Source organism: Podarcis muralis, chromosome 2 (genome assembly GCF_964188315.1).
Source record: "Podarcis muralis chromosome 2, rPodMur119.hap1.1, whole genome shotgun sequence".
In the NCBI taxonomy this organism is placed as follows: domain Eukaryota; kingdom Metazoa; phylum Chordata; class Lepidosauria; order Squamata; family Lacertidae; genus Podarcis; species Podarcis muralis.
In genome coordinates, this window is record NC_135656.1 from 72,759,575 (window position 1) to 72,777,415 (window position 17,841).

The 17,841-nt window shown below is 42.8% G+C and overlaps 2 protein-coding genes across 8 annotated transcripts in view; both read left to right on the forward strand.

Annotated features, from left to right (window-relative positions):
• Positions 1 to 8,841, forward strand: part of DOCK3 (dedicator of cytokinesis 3) — a 142,008-nt gene extending 133,167 nt beyond the window's left edge. For 6 of the 7 annotated variants that reach the window (XM_028718699.2, XM_077924748.1, XM_077924746.1 and 3 more), the window contains one exon: positions 1,245 to 8,841. In XM_028718699.2, coding sequence (XP_028574532.2) covers positions 1,245 to 1,751 — 507 coding nt within the window. In that variant the 3' untranslated portion in view covers positions 1,752 to 8,841. The remainder of the gene's footprint in view (positions 1 to 1,244) is intronic. The other variant, XM_077924751.1, reaches the window with a different exon arrangement.
• A 1,585-nt stretch (positions 8,842 to 10,426) lies between these two features.
• MANF (mesencephalic astrocyte derived neurotrophic factor) lies at positions 10,427 to 17,404 on the forward strand. The gene is made up of 4 exons (XM_028718709.2): positions 10,427 to 10,585; positions 12,613 to 12,740; positions 15,709 to 15,850; positions 16,984 to 17,404. Exons 1-4 carry the CDS (start codon positions 10,498 to 10,500, stop codon positions 17,166 to 17,168), a joined length of 543 nt encoding a protein of 180 aa, XP_028574542.2. The 5' UTR covers positions 10,427 to 10,497; the 3' UTR covers positions 17,169 to 17,404.
• Positions 17,405 to 17,841: the final 437 nt, after the last annotated feature.

The window sequence follows — 17,841 nt, forward strand, 5'->3', positions numbered from 1 at the left end:
TCAGGGATTTCAGGAAACTGGCAGATTGTGCAGGTTGGTCTATGGTTGAGGGCAGTTAAAGTGCCAGGAGGTAAGGGTGGGGAAATGAAAACAGAAGGAATTGGCCTCCTTAATTCCCCAACAGCTATTGTATTCCGGAGGAAAGCTTTTGATTGGTGTGATGTGCTCCTTGAAGTTGTCCTCCCACACTGTTCACCTCACTTCCGGCAACTATATACAGTAACAGAACAGCAGCCAGCCTCAATCCTGAGCCCTTTAGTACTATAGCACAGCACAGGTTTTAGAAGGGCAGAAGAGAGAAGAAAAGTAGCCTCTTGCAAACCCCAGTACTAAAAGTTAAAAGTGGACATGGAGCAGCATGTGGTACCTGTAAATCTGTTGCTATGTACATGCACCAATACTCAAAATATTCATCCTGCTCTTACTATGTGAAATTGTAATAAGAGAGAGCTCAGCTGCACAGTATGGATAGGGGCTGAAGTCAAGCCTTGGAAATCTGTTCTAAATTGCATTGTTGCTGCAAATTAAAATTAACTTTGGAAGTATATGTTTATTCTTAGTAAGTGCTTTGATTTTGGAATATCTGAGTATACCAGGGTAGCAGACAATACTATGTAGGGGAGTGTTTTGTTTATTTTATATGCCAGCCTTCATCCGAGGATCGCAGGACAATTTACAATATAAAAATACATAACTATAGGCTGTATTGGATACAGTGACTGATGCAAAGAACAGGACTTCTATGTATTGATAGCAATTGTGTAGAAGAGGAAATTTTGATAGCTGCACCATCTTAAATACCCTACACTTTCTATAATTAAAGGCAGATAAATCTTGCCCTCCTTCCTATCTGATCACTTTATTGTTGTAAATATCAAGAAGGCAAGAGTTAGCCACAACACAATTGCAATTGTTTTGGTTCAGTTTAATTTCCCCGTACCTCAAGGTATTATTACACTGCGGGTGTTTCCGTTTGGAAAGCTAGAGAAGGCAGGGAATACATATTTCATAGCTGTCAACTTTTCCTTTTTCTTGCGAGGAATCCTATTCGGAATAAGGGAGTTTCCCTTTAAAAAAGGGAAACGTTGACAGCTATGATATATGTTTAGATTTGAACACAAAATCTATAAAACAGTAATTAATGTTCTATGATCGGTGTGAGACGAATTAACCACGGAAGTGCGGAAATATTTCTTTGTACGTTTTGACATACGTATGAATGTTCTGTGTCGTTTTTTAAACAGTCGCCCCTTCATCCGATTCCTGCATCCCCCACAAGCCCCCAGTCTGGCCTGGATGGGAGCAACTCTACCCTTTCAGGCAGCGCAAGCAGTGGCGTCTCCTCGTTAAGTGAAAGTAACTTTGGGCATTCATCCGAGCCCCCTCCTCGAACAGACACGATGGATTCTGTCCCTAGCCAGGCGTGGAATACTGATGAAGACTTAGAGACACCCTACCTTCCCGTCAGGTATAGTCTCTCAGAGCCTGATGTCCTGGAAACACTCAAATCCCAGCCGTGCCGAAGCCACTCTGCCCCATCGGGAGTCATTCCTCAGGACGCTGTGGACCCTCCAGCTCTGCCCCCTAAACCATATCACTCCCGCCTTCCAAACATGGAAAACGAGGAGGGGGTGATCTTGGAAGAGGATGAAAAACACCGGGCGCTACATCGCAAAATTTCCCAGCCAACTAGCGGTGTGAAAGAGGAGCAAGCCAGGGTAGCGTGGGAGCATGGCATCAGTGAGCAGTAGGCAGAAGTGTGAGAGAAGACGGTTTGCATGATCCTTCCAGGTCTGTGAAACCAGAAGACAGGTGTACAATAAGGAGGCTTCAGAGAAGAGAAAAGTGAACTGCTTTATTCTCTGCTGCTGAGAGTTAATGACTGGAGCCAGAAATTGGGCCAGCATGTGCAGTTGCTGCTTTCCTTTTTATTTAATTTTATACTTTTAAGATTTTTAGTGTTTTGGGGTTTTGTCTATTTTTTTGCAGTGGGTGCTTCATTCCTTCTACAGTTTATCAGACAGCAGGAAGTGATATTAGCTATAGACACTTGCAGAAACTGAAAAGCGTTAGGATTTTAAGGGGGGGATGTGGCATGGAATTTTTACAAGCTTTCCTTCCAGTTTTGAGATGCGCACAAGTTTTGAAGCAGTTGCACTAGGAATGTGTTTATTTGCTGTAGTAAGTGAATGCTAATTTTGAATTCAGGGATTCCGCAAAGCCAGAAGGTGCAGAGTTTTAAAGGCACTGAAGAAACGAGATCTTCCAGGCTTGAGGCATATAAACTTATTTTGCAATGGTCTCCTTGCATTGCCTCAGGTGTGCTGAAGCAATCTAACCAGTGCTGACTGGCTGCCATTTCTATTTTAAGGCATCATTTCACACAAACTCTTCTTGGCTTGGCATAGACTTTTTGATTTCCTGCTTTTTCCATTGTTATTCATCTGTATTTATTGATGCTACAGTATGAGGGAACCGCCTAACCATGGGACTTACAGCCCAGTCTTGGCCTCCCCGTGCCTCTGGTTTTTGGCACTAGCATTTTAATTCCAGTCCAGGAAGTAGAGGAGGAGTATCTTATGCCAGAGCAACTAAGAAACTAAGCTAGAATAAAAGGAAGGCTTGAGCACACACCTGACAGTTGCTTTAAGGCTGACGATCTTGCATAGTCCAAACTACTATCTGTTGTTGTACCATCCTCCCCACCCCAGAAAAGAAAGCCTCTCTTTGTTGCATTGCTATTGGACAAGATCACTTCCAGTTACTTGTTCCAGTGTCATAGAAATACAGTGGTCTTCAGAAAATGTCCACTAAGTAAAAATTTTAGAAGCGGGTGGAGGGGGGGAAATATTTTTATCCTTCTTAATAAAAAGTTTCTGAAATGTTTACAAAGGAGACGACTAAGGGTGTGCTATGGTGTGTAAAATCATGGTTGACTATTAGGGAACCTAAGGAATGGGGCGTTGCTTATATTTATATTCAAGAACCAGTGCAGCCAATTAACATGCCATAGTTGAACATTTTAACCAAAGGAACTGTGGGACAAGCTGCCATGAACTATATGAGTTAGAAATGTAGCTAAGTTTGGGAAAGGTGCTGGGAAATATGGGATGAAAAGGAATATTAACACATATTAAGCAATATAGCAAGGATTTGCAGATTGAAATGAATAATGCAAGATAACAATACTTGAAAGTTGTTAGGGTTTTAGTCAGCATTTTTTAAATCCATGTCATCCCAACACCTTAATAATGGCAAAGTTATATTTAATCAAGATCCTGTTTTGCTGCCCTTCCCACTGGTGGCTTAAAAAAAATGAATCTGTTTATTTTTACAATTTTTGTAGTGATACCCAGAAGCACATTATGAATTTTTTTATACTAAATGAGAAATCAGCACAGAAAATGTAAAGGATTGACTCAATTTTCAAAACAGCCAATGACAGAAACATACAGAAGCTCAAAGTTCTGGTTTCACTCTTCAATCAGTCACTATATATATTATAAAGAAACAACAACAAAAATACCATATGTACCTTGTATGACTGAAATTGCTTTTTTCTGAGGTAAGCTGCTAATGTATTTTCCCCCAAGCTCTGTCCAATGTAAACACACAGTAGTTCCGTCCTTATATTTTAACGAAACACCATGGCATTAAAAACTTGCCTAGTTTTATTTTTGAGTTTGCACTAGATAGAAAATACATTTGTATTGCCTCTTTCCTTTGATCCACAACCATCATTTCCCTCTCTTAAGTCAAAGTGGCTTTGCAGTGCCATCAGAAAGAAATATCTCCTGTCAGCCACAATTTAAATGCAGGTCCTATACTTCCAGTTAAGATTAAAATGTCAAACATAAATGTTACCCACTTAGAGCTCCAGGAAGGTTTTTTTTTAAAAAGACGTAACATCTTTTTTGGGGATTAGCTGCACAAGCCTAAGGACTTTGTCCTTATAGTAGGTTGCTTAGAGGATTGCAACCCACAGTATAGCTAGGGTGTTTGCTGTTGATACCTGAAAGCAGGTTGTTGTTGTTTTTACAAGTAAGGTAATGAGTTGGCAGATGTAAGCAAATATCAGCTACTTTCATAACACTCAACCTTCAGATTCCACTGAGGGAAGCAAATTTAGATGTAGTAACTAAAGCTTTCCAATTTCTACATAATGTTTGGTGTGCTTTGGTGGCTTTCTAAAAGGAAGGTCTCTATGTGTGTACATGGATGCAATTTTAAAATGAGTTTCCACTGTATTGCAGTTGGCAAGAACTAAGCATCCGATAAATCAGGATGGATTTCTAGTTGCTGAATTGGGTGTCCTATGCTGCATTACTAAAATTATTTACTAGGTATTCAGGCCACCAGCACAAGCCCCGTTGAGGGGGGTGGGGGGGGATATGTGCTGACATGGCTTTGAAAGCCAACCTATAAAAAGGCAACATAATAATTTAGTTGGACACAGACAGCAGAATAGAAACATAGTATATTATATCTTTGGACAACAAAGTAGCACATACAATCATGGTACTTTGGAATAGGTATAAACTGCTCCAAAAAATGGTTTTCTTGTCCTTTGCCTGAAGTAGAAGGAAGGTTTAAAGACATGGGTGGTTGAAAAATAGGAAGAAGTAATTCCTGTTTGTAGTAGGAAATATAATTGGATTTTGTTGCCATAGCAAAGGTCTTTCCCTCACAAACATCCCCACACTCATTTTTTTCCCCTTTACGCTGTAAAAGGGGACTAAATCATATCTTTCCTAAGGAAGAACGAGTGAGCAGGAAATTTAGGGAGGTGATATCATGTTGCTTAATTTGTTTCCCCATCATGTTTCATGTAAATATCCCACGAATGCTGTGTATTTGTACAGGAAATTGAGCAAAAAATGTATAGATTGTGATGTCTGACTGGTACTCTGCCCTGTAAATGTATTTTTAACCTATGGCAATCTGTTGTTGTTTAAAACAACGGCAACCACAACCCCCCCAACCAGTTCTCTTTTTGTGTATTCATGTTCGGAAAACCTATCATAACTGTAAGGAAAAGCAAACCTTAAAAGGAAAACAAAATATTTGTACCAGAGTCCTAAAGATATTTCATTGTATATATTGTGATAGCATGTTTCTGGAACCAACAAATAAGTGATGTGAATTTTAGGTGTAAATATCTGCTGTTTCGTTTTTGATTTCCCCCCCCCCTTCCCTTCCCCATTCACTCAACTGCTATGATGTTGAATTAAAAATTAATACTTGATATTAAAAAGCATTGAGCAGATGCTCCAAGGTACCCATGAGATATTTATTTAGATGCCACAATGTATCTTACATATAAAAGCTGGTGCTCAGTAAACTCTCATGATGTTGATCTCCTACAGATTTCCTGTTCAGGTGCTGTCAATTGAAATTACACACCAATAAGTTTAGGGGTGGGAAACTATTGAAAAATCAGGAAAATGGGAAGAATGCTGCAATCTACTTCACAGGGAAAGTGATATGATCATCTGTTATTAACTAACCGTGTTTTACTCAGCAGTAAATACTTTCTGAAGTATTTTTACTGAAAATACTTTCCCCAAGATTTGTGGGTACCATTTTCATTTTTTTTTAAAGCATTGTAACCAGTAAATCCCTAGATAATGAAACCTTGTTGCTAGAAGAAAAGGGGATACTTGCTTCTCGCTAGAAAAGGTTTTCATCTTGCTTTATGGGACCCAAAGAGGTAGAATAATCTCACACCTAGTCAACTGAAGGCCCTGCAGAATACTCATGGATTCTCTGACTGGCTTTCTCTAATGTTTTAGCACTCTGTGACAGCCAATTACCACCATGTGTCCAAGTTCATTGAAATAGCTTGGCCATGCCTCCCCCCTTTGTTGCCAATCACAAGCCACATTGGTTTTGCCCTTAGACTCCTCTTCTATCAAAACAGAAACATGCCCTACATCTGAGCAGTAACCACACCAGGAAGCAGCTTCTGGAGCTGGATTTAGAGTGTTGGCAGCAATTTTCCTACTCACGGAAAAACAGTGTGAGGACCAGAATAGGGAATGCCCCATCACACTCACAGCTAATTATTAAATACATAACGAGAATTATTGCAGATAATTTCAGAAGCAGAAAACCATGTGCAACACATGGAAAACAGGCATGCCTAATACCTTTTGAGTCAGACTGAATGGATGAAAGATAGGAAGGGAACAAAAACAGCAGCTCAACCCATCACTTAGCAAATATGGGGGCAGCTTTGGATTTCTTCCTGGGCTCAGGTCTTTTTGTTAAGCTTTAGCCAGCTGATGAGTATAGTGAGGGTACAATGTTGAATGTAGGAGACCCTGCTGCACATCTGCTAACGGGGTGGTCTTAGGGAAGTTGAACACACTTTACCTACGAATCTAAGACCCTGCTGGGTCAGGGAAAAGACCCATCTAGTCCAACATCCTGTCCCCACAGTGGCCAACCACATGCCCATGGGAAGCCCACAAGTTGGACCTGAGTGCAGCAGCGCTCTCTCCACTTGTAATTCCCAGCAATTGGTATTCAGAAGCAGACCATCTCCACCAAAACCTATTCAGGGGGATTGTGAGGTCCTTTCCAGATACAGATAGATGCACACACCATCAAACATCGTTCCTCTACTCAGCACATTTCCCAGCACTCAGAACAATGATTATTTTGTTGCTGAGATATTGTCTCTTCTCCCTACCTCCACCTGATATAATAGTGAGTGCTATGTAGAATGTGGTTATGCAAGTATAAGTACCTATTGCAGTGTCTGTGGCATCACTGGCAACAAGCAACACAGCTCCTTTGTACGCCATTTTGTAACCTTTAATTTTGTTCCCCAATCTTGTCTTGAGGCTGAGCATTCTCCCATTCAAACATGTATGCACTCTTTAAGCCCTTTAACAGCAACTTAAAATACTTGCTTAATTTTTTTCTTGTTTTTTTTATGTCAACATACTGATTCTGAGTATATTGTTGTATTAATATATTACTACTGATGTGAATATTGTCTATTTTAATGCTGTTGAATGTATAGTTTATTTGATCATATATAATTGTAATTCTGTTAAAATATGAACAATTAATAAAAAGATAAAATATAATGAAAGGGCCAAACATGAGCAGGGATCCACCTCCCATCATCTCCCCACCACACACAGTATTACCATGTCATTTCACAACCATTTTTCATTCTGTTCAATTGCTCTTCTTCCCAAGGAGTTCTTGGAGGCTGTGTGCTCTTCCACTCCAGTGCAGGACGCACTTTTCCCATTAAAGAAATAGTACTTTGGCCACCCCATATATGTGTTTCTTTCATAACGAAATCTGGGGTGAGGGTTGTTTTCTAACAAGGCCCAAATACTATTTAGAATACTTACCATAAAGATAACTTATTACAGTTAACAGAAATAATTGGATCCATCAGTCAGTTTCTCTATGTAGGGGGGGTAGCAGGGAGAGAGGGTTACATACACAGATCAGCCGCAGTATAGACCTTTGATTGCTTCCTGTGTGCAAAAAGGATAAATCTAAATATCTACCATCTGTGCATATAGGCACCCAGACCAACTAAGACAGGATGTGCACCATTAAGTGCATTTCCCATTAACCTGCACTGTATGAAGATGCATATTCTCTGGGCATTACAAGTTATACATACCTTGTTTGCCTGACTACATCTTCAAAGCGATGGAGTTTGAACCATGTAAACACAAGCTCTATAGTATCTGCCTTGATCTATGTGATATTTCAACCTGAGTTCACTGATGGGTGATTAGACTGGGAGGCAAGCCTCAAGTTTGAAAGTTACTATTCTAGTCTGTCAGAGCACTGTCCCACAGAATGAAGGTAAGCTTTTTATCCACTAGACAAACTACTGACCATCCAGATATCATTGGACCATAACTCCTATCAGTCCTTAGCCTTGCCTTTTTCTTTTTGTGCTTGTGTGGGAGTTGGGAGTCTCAGCAACTTCTGGAGCATCACAGGTTAGCCTTAAAGGCAGGTGAAGTATGTCCTTTAGCAAAAATAAAACGAGGCAGTGCTTAGCTAAGTTAAGAAAATGAATGCAAGGTAAGTGGTCCATTCTTAACATAAAAAGGATTTGGCTGATATATTTAGGTTAGAACTGCAGTTATGGGAGCCAACTCATTTAGCAACAAGGAAGTGAGACAATTGCCTGCTACTGAATTGCCCATATAAATAGTACAAATTGTTAAGATTCAGTGGAATTGTGCTCCTTTTGTCTTTCAAAGGTGTAGGAACCTTCAGTCACTCAATTTCTGTCTAGTACCTTGCAACATCTCCAGGATCTCATCCTAACTTCAGCATTTCTATGGACCATATCAAGCAGAAATCTATTGGGCATAAGAATGGCTAGAATGTGGAGGACTTTATAGGGTTGAAATAAAAGGGTGAGGTAGGCTTGGTTAAAGATGTAGAAGAACCAGAAGCTGCCTCCGAAGCCAAGTACTGTTTTTGGTGGATGCTGTCCGAAGCAACTCTTGGCTATGGGGGAAACATGCAGTGAGTGATAGAGGGTGTCTCCCCCCACTTCTCATTCCGCTTTTCCTTCTTTGTGGGGAAAGAGAGAGGCATCTCTACATTTTCATTCTGTTGCATAGAGAAGAGACTTTCGTCAGCACATGTGAATGACTTGAGTGTGTCTATATACATATGGATATATATTTTTTTCCAAAATGTATCTAGTAAAATAATGTTTAAATATGGGTTGCAGAAATTAGATACTCTGTAATTAATCTAAGATGTAATGGATTTTACAGTTTAAGGAACCAATTGTTGGTTTTAAATAAGTTCTGTGCTAAAAATAAACAAATACTCTGATTATGGTTGGCGTGCATTTTCATCACTCTTAACAAAGATATGCCTATAGATGATCAGCTGATAGGCTGTTTAATATTCAGCATCTTCATCACATACCAGAACTCTGTGCCGGGAGAGGCTTAACTCTCATGCCATGACCCAACTTAGCAATAACCACTCCAGGCAAGGAAAAACAAGGCAATTCTCCTCAAGTACACAAGACGGAGCTGCATTCTATTCCTATTTTTGCTTCAGCTTCTACATTAAAGTTGGGCTGTGCCAGTTCCTCCAGGGTGAGCAAAAAGTTGGTTTCAGCAGCTGGTGAGAAAAAAGGGAAACCTACACATAGCAAATATGGGAAATAGTGCTAATTATTCATGTGTATACATACCAATGCAAAAGCAAACTTTATGTTTATTCCATAATCTCATTTTGCTGCAATTACCTGTCAGCATAGTGATGCATTCTACTTTCATGGGCATTAAGTGTAGCACAAATAAATACTGTGAGGAGAGGATAGAGCTGGTGACTTTCCTTTGAGAATTCTGAATCGTAATCCAGCTAAAAGGAATGCAGGTATGTTGCAAAGAAATACCTATGTAATGTAAAATGTGTGTTGCACACTTTACTTAAAAGGTCCCACACTGCACTAAGGATTTTTATGTCTCCACCATGTGAGGCTTATAATTTGTATATTAAAGCATTTCCCTTTCTAGCGTTTGGCTCCAATCTCCCGCTCCAAATGAGTGTCTCTCAAATACGCTTGTAAATTGCCTTTGGCAAGCAAATATGCATTCCTAGGTGCCCCTGAAAATGGCTGGTCTGCAGGACCTGCATCTTCCAGATTAGTGGGAGTGCCCTCTTGCCCAACACGCACATATTCTAGACGTGGCACAGCTGCCACGCACGTGGGGCATCTCCCGTTTCAGACCAATGTTTGTTGCTGCTGTTGCTACAGCCGCTACTACAAATTTCTTCTCCTCGCTATGGCAGGCCGATTTTGAAACCCTGAGCTCACGATTTGGATGACCCTTGTGCATCCTTTGGATTAATGGCAGCCCACTTAAAGCAGGCCTTATCCTTTACCCGCGAGGCCCGGAGCTGCCACTGGTCTCCCGCAGATGGGCTCCGGTCCCACTTGCGCTCCTATTGCTGCAATGCCACCTTCTCCTAACCAAGAGGCTGCTCGTGCGTAAAGAGGAAGAACTGGCTCCTAACAAACGCCAGCTTCCGGCTCGGGGATGGGCCCTTCCTTCCACACGTGCACTTGCCCCTCTGCGCTTCAAGGGCCGTGGGAAGCAGTGGTGACGGCGCGAAATCGTGCCCGAAACAAATATGGCGATCTCCGCCTCCTTACACCTTTGCCGTAAACTGCTAGGGCTCCGCCGCTGGGCACGCTTGGCGCTCAAAGTGCGCGACGACTGCCTCTTTTCATTTGGCTTGTCCAATCGGCGGCCGCCAACTCTACTGTCCCGAAAGCCCGCCTGGCCAACCGGGAAAGGGAGCGTGGAGACTTGCAACGGAGCGCTCCAATGGCAGCCTCCTACGTAGCAGGAAGAGGGGCAGGGCAGCCAATCGGGTTGCGAGTGGGCGGCGAGCGTGTCGTCAAGGTGCCGGCTGTGGAGGGGCTTTTTTCAGTACGAGCCGAGCGAGCGGCCGAGGCGGGCGGTAAGAGGGAGGATGCGGGCAGCCAACGGGCTCTGGGCGGCGCTGGCCTTGATCCTGCTCCCTGGGGAGAGCCACGCTCTGCGGGAGGGAGACTGCGAAGGTGAGTCGCCGTTCCCGCGCGGGTGGTCTGGGCAGCGGAGGGCGGAAGGGGCCCCCGGGGCTTCGCGGAGGGAGGGAAGGAGGGAGCGCGTTGCTGGGGTGGCCAGGTGGCAACGGCGCCTCCCCTTCACGAACACGGCCTCTCCTTGGCTTAGAAACCAGAGGCGAGTCTTGCCTCAGCCGCTGCTTCCACGCTTCTTTCCCCGGCCCGGTGCCGCTTTCCTCTCAGTGGGAGGGACGCTGGACCCCCACATCGCAAGGCTGCCATGGGGAGGGAGATGCCCTTGTAGCTGCCAGCCAGCGAGTAGGTTTGAACCAAGAAGGCGAGCAGACGAGCATCAGTGCGAGTGGCTGCGGGGACTTTGGAGAAGAAGGGGGGGAGGGGGCTCAAGTGTCCTGCTTGCTCTGTCGCTGTGAAGCCCATTGAGAAGATGCAGCTGCCAAAGGGGTTTCCCCAGAAGCTGCTTATATAAGGAGTAGGGATAGACCCACATGTCTTGTTGTAGCTTTGAGGTCACCATTACTGCAGTGGGGACTCATGGTAGTTGTCAGGGTCCTGCTTCCATAATGAAGGAAGTGGGTTTGATCCCTTGTTGCTGCTGCTAGCAAAGGAAGGACGGTTAAAATGATTGTGCCAGGTTTTGGGCTGTATGCTCCTGCCCCTGAGTTGGGAGCTTCCAGGGAAGCCCCCCTCAGCTTCCTGCTGCTGGGAACTATACACTTGACACTGGTGTGTGGGTGGGGGCCTTTTCTGCTGTGGCACCCTAGCTCAGGAATGTCTTTCCTTCTGAAATTCCTTTGCTCCCACAGACTACTGGCACGCAGGCACTAGGTGGAAATCAGACTGGCTTTTCAGACTGTGGGGCATCAGTGCTTTTTATGTTTGATATTAATGTGTTCCCTTTTTCCCCTTTGGATATGCGTTTTAAGCAGGCTATGCTTTAATGTGACCTGCCCAGAAGTCCTAGGATGTGGGTTATAAGTTGCCTAAACAATTTCTTACCTCATTCCTTTCTGCAGTCATGACCTTCAGATTGATACTAAGTAGGATACGCTGTGAATTATATCTACAGTGTTATATAGTCTCTATAATTGTAATGGCATGTATGGGTCCTCCCTTGTATGACTTAGTAAATGGTTACACCCACAGGCTGACGGTTTCCTCTACGGTACTTATGTTCCTGGTTACACACTAATGCAGAAGGCTCTGTTCCAGGATTTCTAATTGTTCAACCCTTAACTGAATGAGCAGCAGCTTGAGGAGCTGCTTGTTTGTTTCATGACTTGACTGAAGCCAAAGTTTGTTTCTGGAACCAGTTTTCAATACAAAGTTTCATCCTTGGAACACAAGGAATAATAGTGTTTTTAATCATGTGCAGAGTGCTGCTAATTCATAGTTGATAACACACAACCATTCTGGGTTGTATTATTTTCCCTAGAATTTCTGCATTTCAGAAACCAAGCACATCTCAGCTATAGTCTCTTGATCTTAACAGAGAGAATATGGCTCAGCCAAGGCAAAAACATATTATAAGGCAGAGGTGATGCCCCAGTCCAGGTGGCTGACACCGTCCGCCTCCCCGCCCCTCAAATTCTCCATTAATTTTGGCAGTGGCAGCAAAAAAAGGTATCACATTAGGGTGGCTAGATCTAGCATCCCACTGAGAATGCAAATTGCTCCTACCCCTGTCATTGGATTAAATATTTGATAAGCAGAGAAGAAGTGATGACACTCCTCCCCCTCAGCTGGGGAGACAGGCTGTGTGCAAAACTGTGGCCACATCCAACACTGCCCAAAGATTAATGTGAAAAAGAGTAGCTACCCCAGTTGTAGCTAAGAACGGATGTTGTATGACTACCCTTGATAAGGTAGTCTGCTTTCTTAAATATGCCCAGTAGTTCATCTTCTACACTAGTGTGTTGGCTTTCGATCTGCTATGCTTCGTTCATTTTGTGTAAGTTAAAAAGAAGAAAGGAGAATTTCAGGGAAGAAGTTCATTTCAGCATTATATCTCCTTCACTTTACAGTGTGTGTTTCATTCTTGGGAAGATTCTACCAGAGCCTAAAGGAGAAGAATGTTGAGTTCACACCAAACAGTATTGAAAAAGAACTTTTAAAATCCTGTAAAGAAGCAAAAGGCAAAGAGAACCGTCTGGTAAGTATTTGTAACTGGGTTATGTATTTAAAACATTTTTACCTCATTCTTCAGCTGAAAAGGCAGTTTGTGCAGCTAATTAAAACGAGAGTCCCTCTGCACAGGCTTAGTTTGTTTTTTTTTAAATGCCATGTGACAGTTGAAGGAGGGAATGTCCATTGGAGCTGGTCAAGTTCTGGTCGTAATTGGAATAAAAAACATAACTTAAGACAAAGAGGAAATAGTGAATGCACCTGTCTGTTTGTATCTATTTCCAACAATTTATAAATGGGCTCACACTGTAGTTTCTAAGCTGCCTACAATAATGATACAGAAGAGATACAATCAGTTCAAATAAGGCATAAAAAACTTGCTTAATGTGCTGGCTGAAATAAAAAGGGCTTCACTAAGCACTGAAGGTTTAGTGGGGAAGAGGCCTATCTGACCTCAGCCAGGAGGTTGTTCCATAGAGTTGGGCCCACAATACTAAATGCACAGCTTCTTATAAGACACCTGTATTGCGCTGACAAAGTATTGCGCTCAAGCAAGCACCACTGAGATTCTTATAAGAAATTCTTATTTAATAAATTTAGAAAAGTGTTGCAGTCATCCAACTTAGATGTAAGTGGGGCATGTGTAACAAGGCGTAGACCTGTTTTTTGTTTTGTTTTAAAGAGTGCAGCTGCCACACAAGCCTGTGCAGAAGTCCTTCTCTAACAGTAGTCACCACCTGGGCAGCTGAGAGCAATGCTCTTTCCAAGAGGCCTCCCAAACATGGACCTGGTTTTTCCAAGAGCTGATAGCCCTGGGGAAAATACATTCTATGCCTAGTCTCTGAAAACATTTTTATTTAACCAACAGCTCTTTTGTCTTGTCAATTTTAATTTTAAACGTCAACCTTGGTGTGTATGCCAATATCCAGACCAAGGTGAGCACTTTGTTAGTGTAAGCACTTCTGCTTGCCTGATGGCACAATCTCCCCTCTTCCTCCATTGAACCCCAATGTGTTGTTCTGGGGATTCTCCCAATACACACACAAACACACACACACACACACACACACACACACACACACACACACAGAGCCAATTGGAAGGAAAGGCTGGGGAAGACCTGTTGCACTAGCAAAAGTCTGTGTGGGTTTCCAGTAGCAGGACTGGTTAGTTTGAATCCGGCCCCTTCACTGGATTCATACATTCTTTGCTCATTTCAAATGCCAAGTCAGGACTTAACTGATTTCCATTCAGGGTCCACTTGAATGGTGAGTCAGTAGCTCATTAAATCAACCCACAACAAAGTAGAAAGTGGGTTGCACTGGAAACGAGCATACACAGAGGCAAAGCCAGGACTCTGCAATTAACTGCAAGTAGTCTCAAGCCATGGAGTGTAATATGTCCGCTTGATGTCTTTGTTATAACCAAGTAGTGGGGCTTGATACTGCTTGGGACTAGGTACAACTCAAGACAGTGTGAGGTACATCCTCCCCTTGCTATTGACAGACAGATAAATGTGGTTGTGCTCTTTCTCCAGTTACCACCAAGCTGCAATGAGGGGAGGAAGAATATAGGAAGCTGCCTTATACCAAGTCAAATAATTGATCTATCTAGCTCAGTATTGTTTACAGCAGCAGTAGGGAACGTCTACCCTGTGAGCCTAATAAGGCCTAGCAGGGGCCCTAATTTGGCCCCTGGTGTTCCTCCCCCCCCCCCCAAACCATGGCCACTTGCCTCACATATGATATCATATGTGTCATTATCTGTGGGGCATGTAAAGATAGTAGCTGCAAAAGAATATTTGGAAGGTTAAAGTACATCTGATTGATCCTTTTTGACCACTGTCATGGGGGATTGGCTGCACTAGGAAGTTCCCAACAGAAATTCCCTGATGCAGTCTCCTTCAAAAAAGAGCTCTTGGCACTATTAACCAATCGGTGCTGACAGCCATAAAAGGGACTCAGCAAACCCCTTTGCTGGCATCAGGTAATTGGCTGGTGGGTGGCCCAGCTGTCGAAGTTGACCTTTGGAGAGAAAGGGACCCAACCGCTAGGCATCTCCACTCCCTAGTCTATGTTGACTGGTAGTGGCAGTTCAGGGATTCACACAAGGAGCATTTCCAGCCCTACCTGGAGACACCAAAGATTGAAACTGAGATCATCTGTGTACAGAGCATTTGGCCCTGGTGGGCCAGATCTTTATCTCCCCCAGCCCAGCCCCATGGGCCAATTTTTATAGGTGGGCAGGACCATCCACCTGCGAATCATGCAGCATCGTTATCATGTTGGGTGATTGGAACCTGTCAAAGTTCACCTGCAAATGTAGGGGGAAATAGTTAAAAGGGCTTGGTCAGTCCCATGCTCAGTGATTCTAAAGTGGCAGACAATGAAGTGGGATGGCAGAAGCAGAGATGGGCTGGGTTAGAATGGTTCTGTGTTTCTCTTGGGGTTCTGAGGCCAAATAAACTTCTTGTGTGAATTGTAAGGACAGGAGACCTAGTTGTGTCTATGATGCCTGCTCTCACAAATATATCCTTTTTAGATTAAAAAATAGTCTGGAAAAGCCAGGTGACCCATAATCAAATAAGTCATGTTGATCATTAAGATATTGTGCCGCCTCTAAGGCAAAGTTAAATCTCTCCAAGTCAAGATTGGGGAGCCTGTGGACCTCCAGACATTGTTGGACTACAACTCCCATTGGCACAAACCACTATGGCAATTGGTCACAAATGATGGAAGTTGTAGTCCAGCAACATTTGTAGGACCACATGTTCCCATTCCAGATCTAGGTGGTAGAACGGCTCTGAATGGTGTGATTGATCTTGCATATTTCCTGTAAAGAAAAAGCAGCAACTCCTTGGAGCACTAAAAGTTCCTAATTAAACTAACAGCCAGCACTTTCTTGTGTGAGACAAATTCTTCTGAAAAGGTCCAACCAAGAAGAAATTATCTTAAAATCATTGCCTGACCTCTCATTTTCTATTCATTCCCTTCTAGTGCTATTACATTGGAGCAACCAGTGATGCAGCCACTAAAATAACTAATGAGGTGTCAAAACCCCTAAGTAATCACATCCCTGTTGACAAGGTTTGTGAGAAGCTGAAGAAGAAAGATAGTCAGATCTGTGACCTGAAATATGGTGAGTATAAGCAGATTACGAGTGATTGTTACTTTGCTCCTTGATATCTTCCTTATGTAGAGAGAGCAAGAGTGCTAAAGTTACTTGCTGCGTTGTGGTAGAGAGGAAATGACTTGTGCTGTCATCTTGAGTTAGCCTGGCAGTGTGCCCCATTGGAGAAAGTGCAACTTAGTTCCAAGTAAAAGATAAGCTCTTACGCATATCAGTTAGATAAAACTTTTTCTCCAGGAGCAGAGCAGGAATGGAGGATCTGTGGCCTTCCCAATGTTGGAACAACAACTTCTGTCATTCCTGACCATTGGCCATATTGGAACTGATAAGAGTCCAACAACATCTGGAAGGCCACAGATTTCCGCCTTGCTATAGAGGATCATCATCTAATTTATCTAGCTATTGGGTTTTTCATAGACAGTAGTTTTATGGTGAGGATGCTGAACTGTGACAATGGACTGATCAGATTTCAGACAAAAGGTTGAGCTAAGTTGCATATAACGGACAAATTATGGTTTATCTGTCAGCTCCCACCAACAGACTTTCATTTTAGCTAATATATTCCAACCAGGCAAAGTATGCTTTGTCACAAACCAGGGAATTGGAGTACATAGTTGAAAGATAATCTGCACGTGGCCGTTGTGTCCAGTTGGGGCTGTTCGCTTGTTGCCTAGGGATGTCAGAGATGGAGGGCAGCACACTCTTGCTTCTGACATCAGTCACTGAGCCAAGGGCCACTAGGCCACTTCCCTTGCCTCCAGGAAGAACTTCAATGCAAAATACCTCAGTGATTGCTTGACCTCTTATATTCCAGCTCCCATCACTGCGTTCATCTGCAATAGTGCTCAGTGTACAGCCCGTTAACTGCATTCTGTTCTCGACTCCTACTATACATTCCAGTGTCTTATCTTCCCCAAGTATAGATATTATCTGTGAAAACTTGTGCTCTTAATGAAAGTAGTCTCTAGGAGGTGCTATGACTTGTACTATTTCAGCTATGTGATAGCCATGTTTTGTGTCTAAGGCTGCATTCCTATGATACTTGAACTGGGAACAAATCCTCCTGAAATTTCTGAATTGTGCTCAGTTAAAGTTGTGGACTAACAATGCTTCATACAGTAATATGCCCTTCTCTTTATCAGATAAACAGATTGACTTGAGCACTGTGGACCTGAAGAAACTGAGAGTCAAAGAACTGAAGAAGATTCTAGATGACTGGGGTGAAACATGCAAAGGCTGTGCAGAAAAGTCAGATTACATTCGGAAAATCAATGAACTGATGCCTCAGTATGCACCAAAAGCAGCCAGTTCACGGACAGACCTCTGACCACCATAGTGGCCTCTAGATCATTAGCAAATCAAACACAAACTATGTTAATCTTTCTTTTTTCTTTTCTGGAAAGCTGTTTTTGTAACTTATTTAACTGGGTTTCAAGTGTCAAAGTGAAGCGGTTCTTGCAATGCTGGTTCAACTGCCTCGTCGTTTTTATTTCTTTTGTCTCCAGTTTATGTTTAAGACATCGACTATGTATGGGATTTTTGAAATAAAAGTTAAGAAAGCCAGTCTTGTCAGTTGCATTAATAGGATTTGTATGAGTTTTATGCAAGTCTGACTGATGCCAACACAGATCCTTACTTCATACTTGGTGCTTTGAGATTTAGGACTCATCTACACTTCCATTTGCTCTGCCGCTTTCCCCTGGGGAAACCTGCTTTTTACCAATGAATCGGAACAAACTGCAATCAGGTTTTCCACAGATTGCATTTGTTCTGATTCAGCAGGTTTTTCCAGAGAAAGCTGTGGGGGAAACAAGTAATTGCTTGGACCTGTGGTTTCACAGGACAAGCAGAAAACTTATTGGACCCATGCTTTTAGGAATGGGATGAGTGAGAATGGGTGAGCCCTAATAATGGCCATGTTTTGATAAAATGCTTATCTATGGGCTAGTGTGGCTTCTGAGATACCTGCTCTCCTGACTAATGCCTTGTAAAATCTCTGC

Coding starts and splice junctions, on each gene's coding strand:
- MANF (XM_028718709.2), top strand. CDS start 10,498: ATGCGGGCAGCCAACGGGCTCTGGGCGGCGCTGGCCTTGATCCTGCTC. Junction 10,586..12,612: donor GCGGGAGGGAGACTGCGAAG/GTGAGTCGCCGT, acceptor TTCACTTTACAG/TGTGTGTTTCATTCTTGGGA. Junction 12,741..15,708: donor AAGGCAAAGAGAACCGTCTG/GTAAGTATTTGT, acceptor ATTCCCTTCTAG/TGCTATTACATTGGAGCAAC.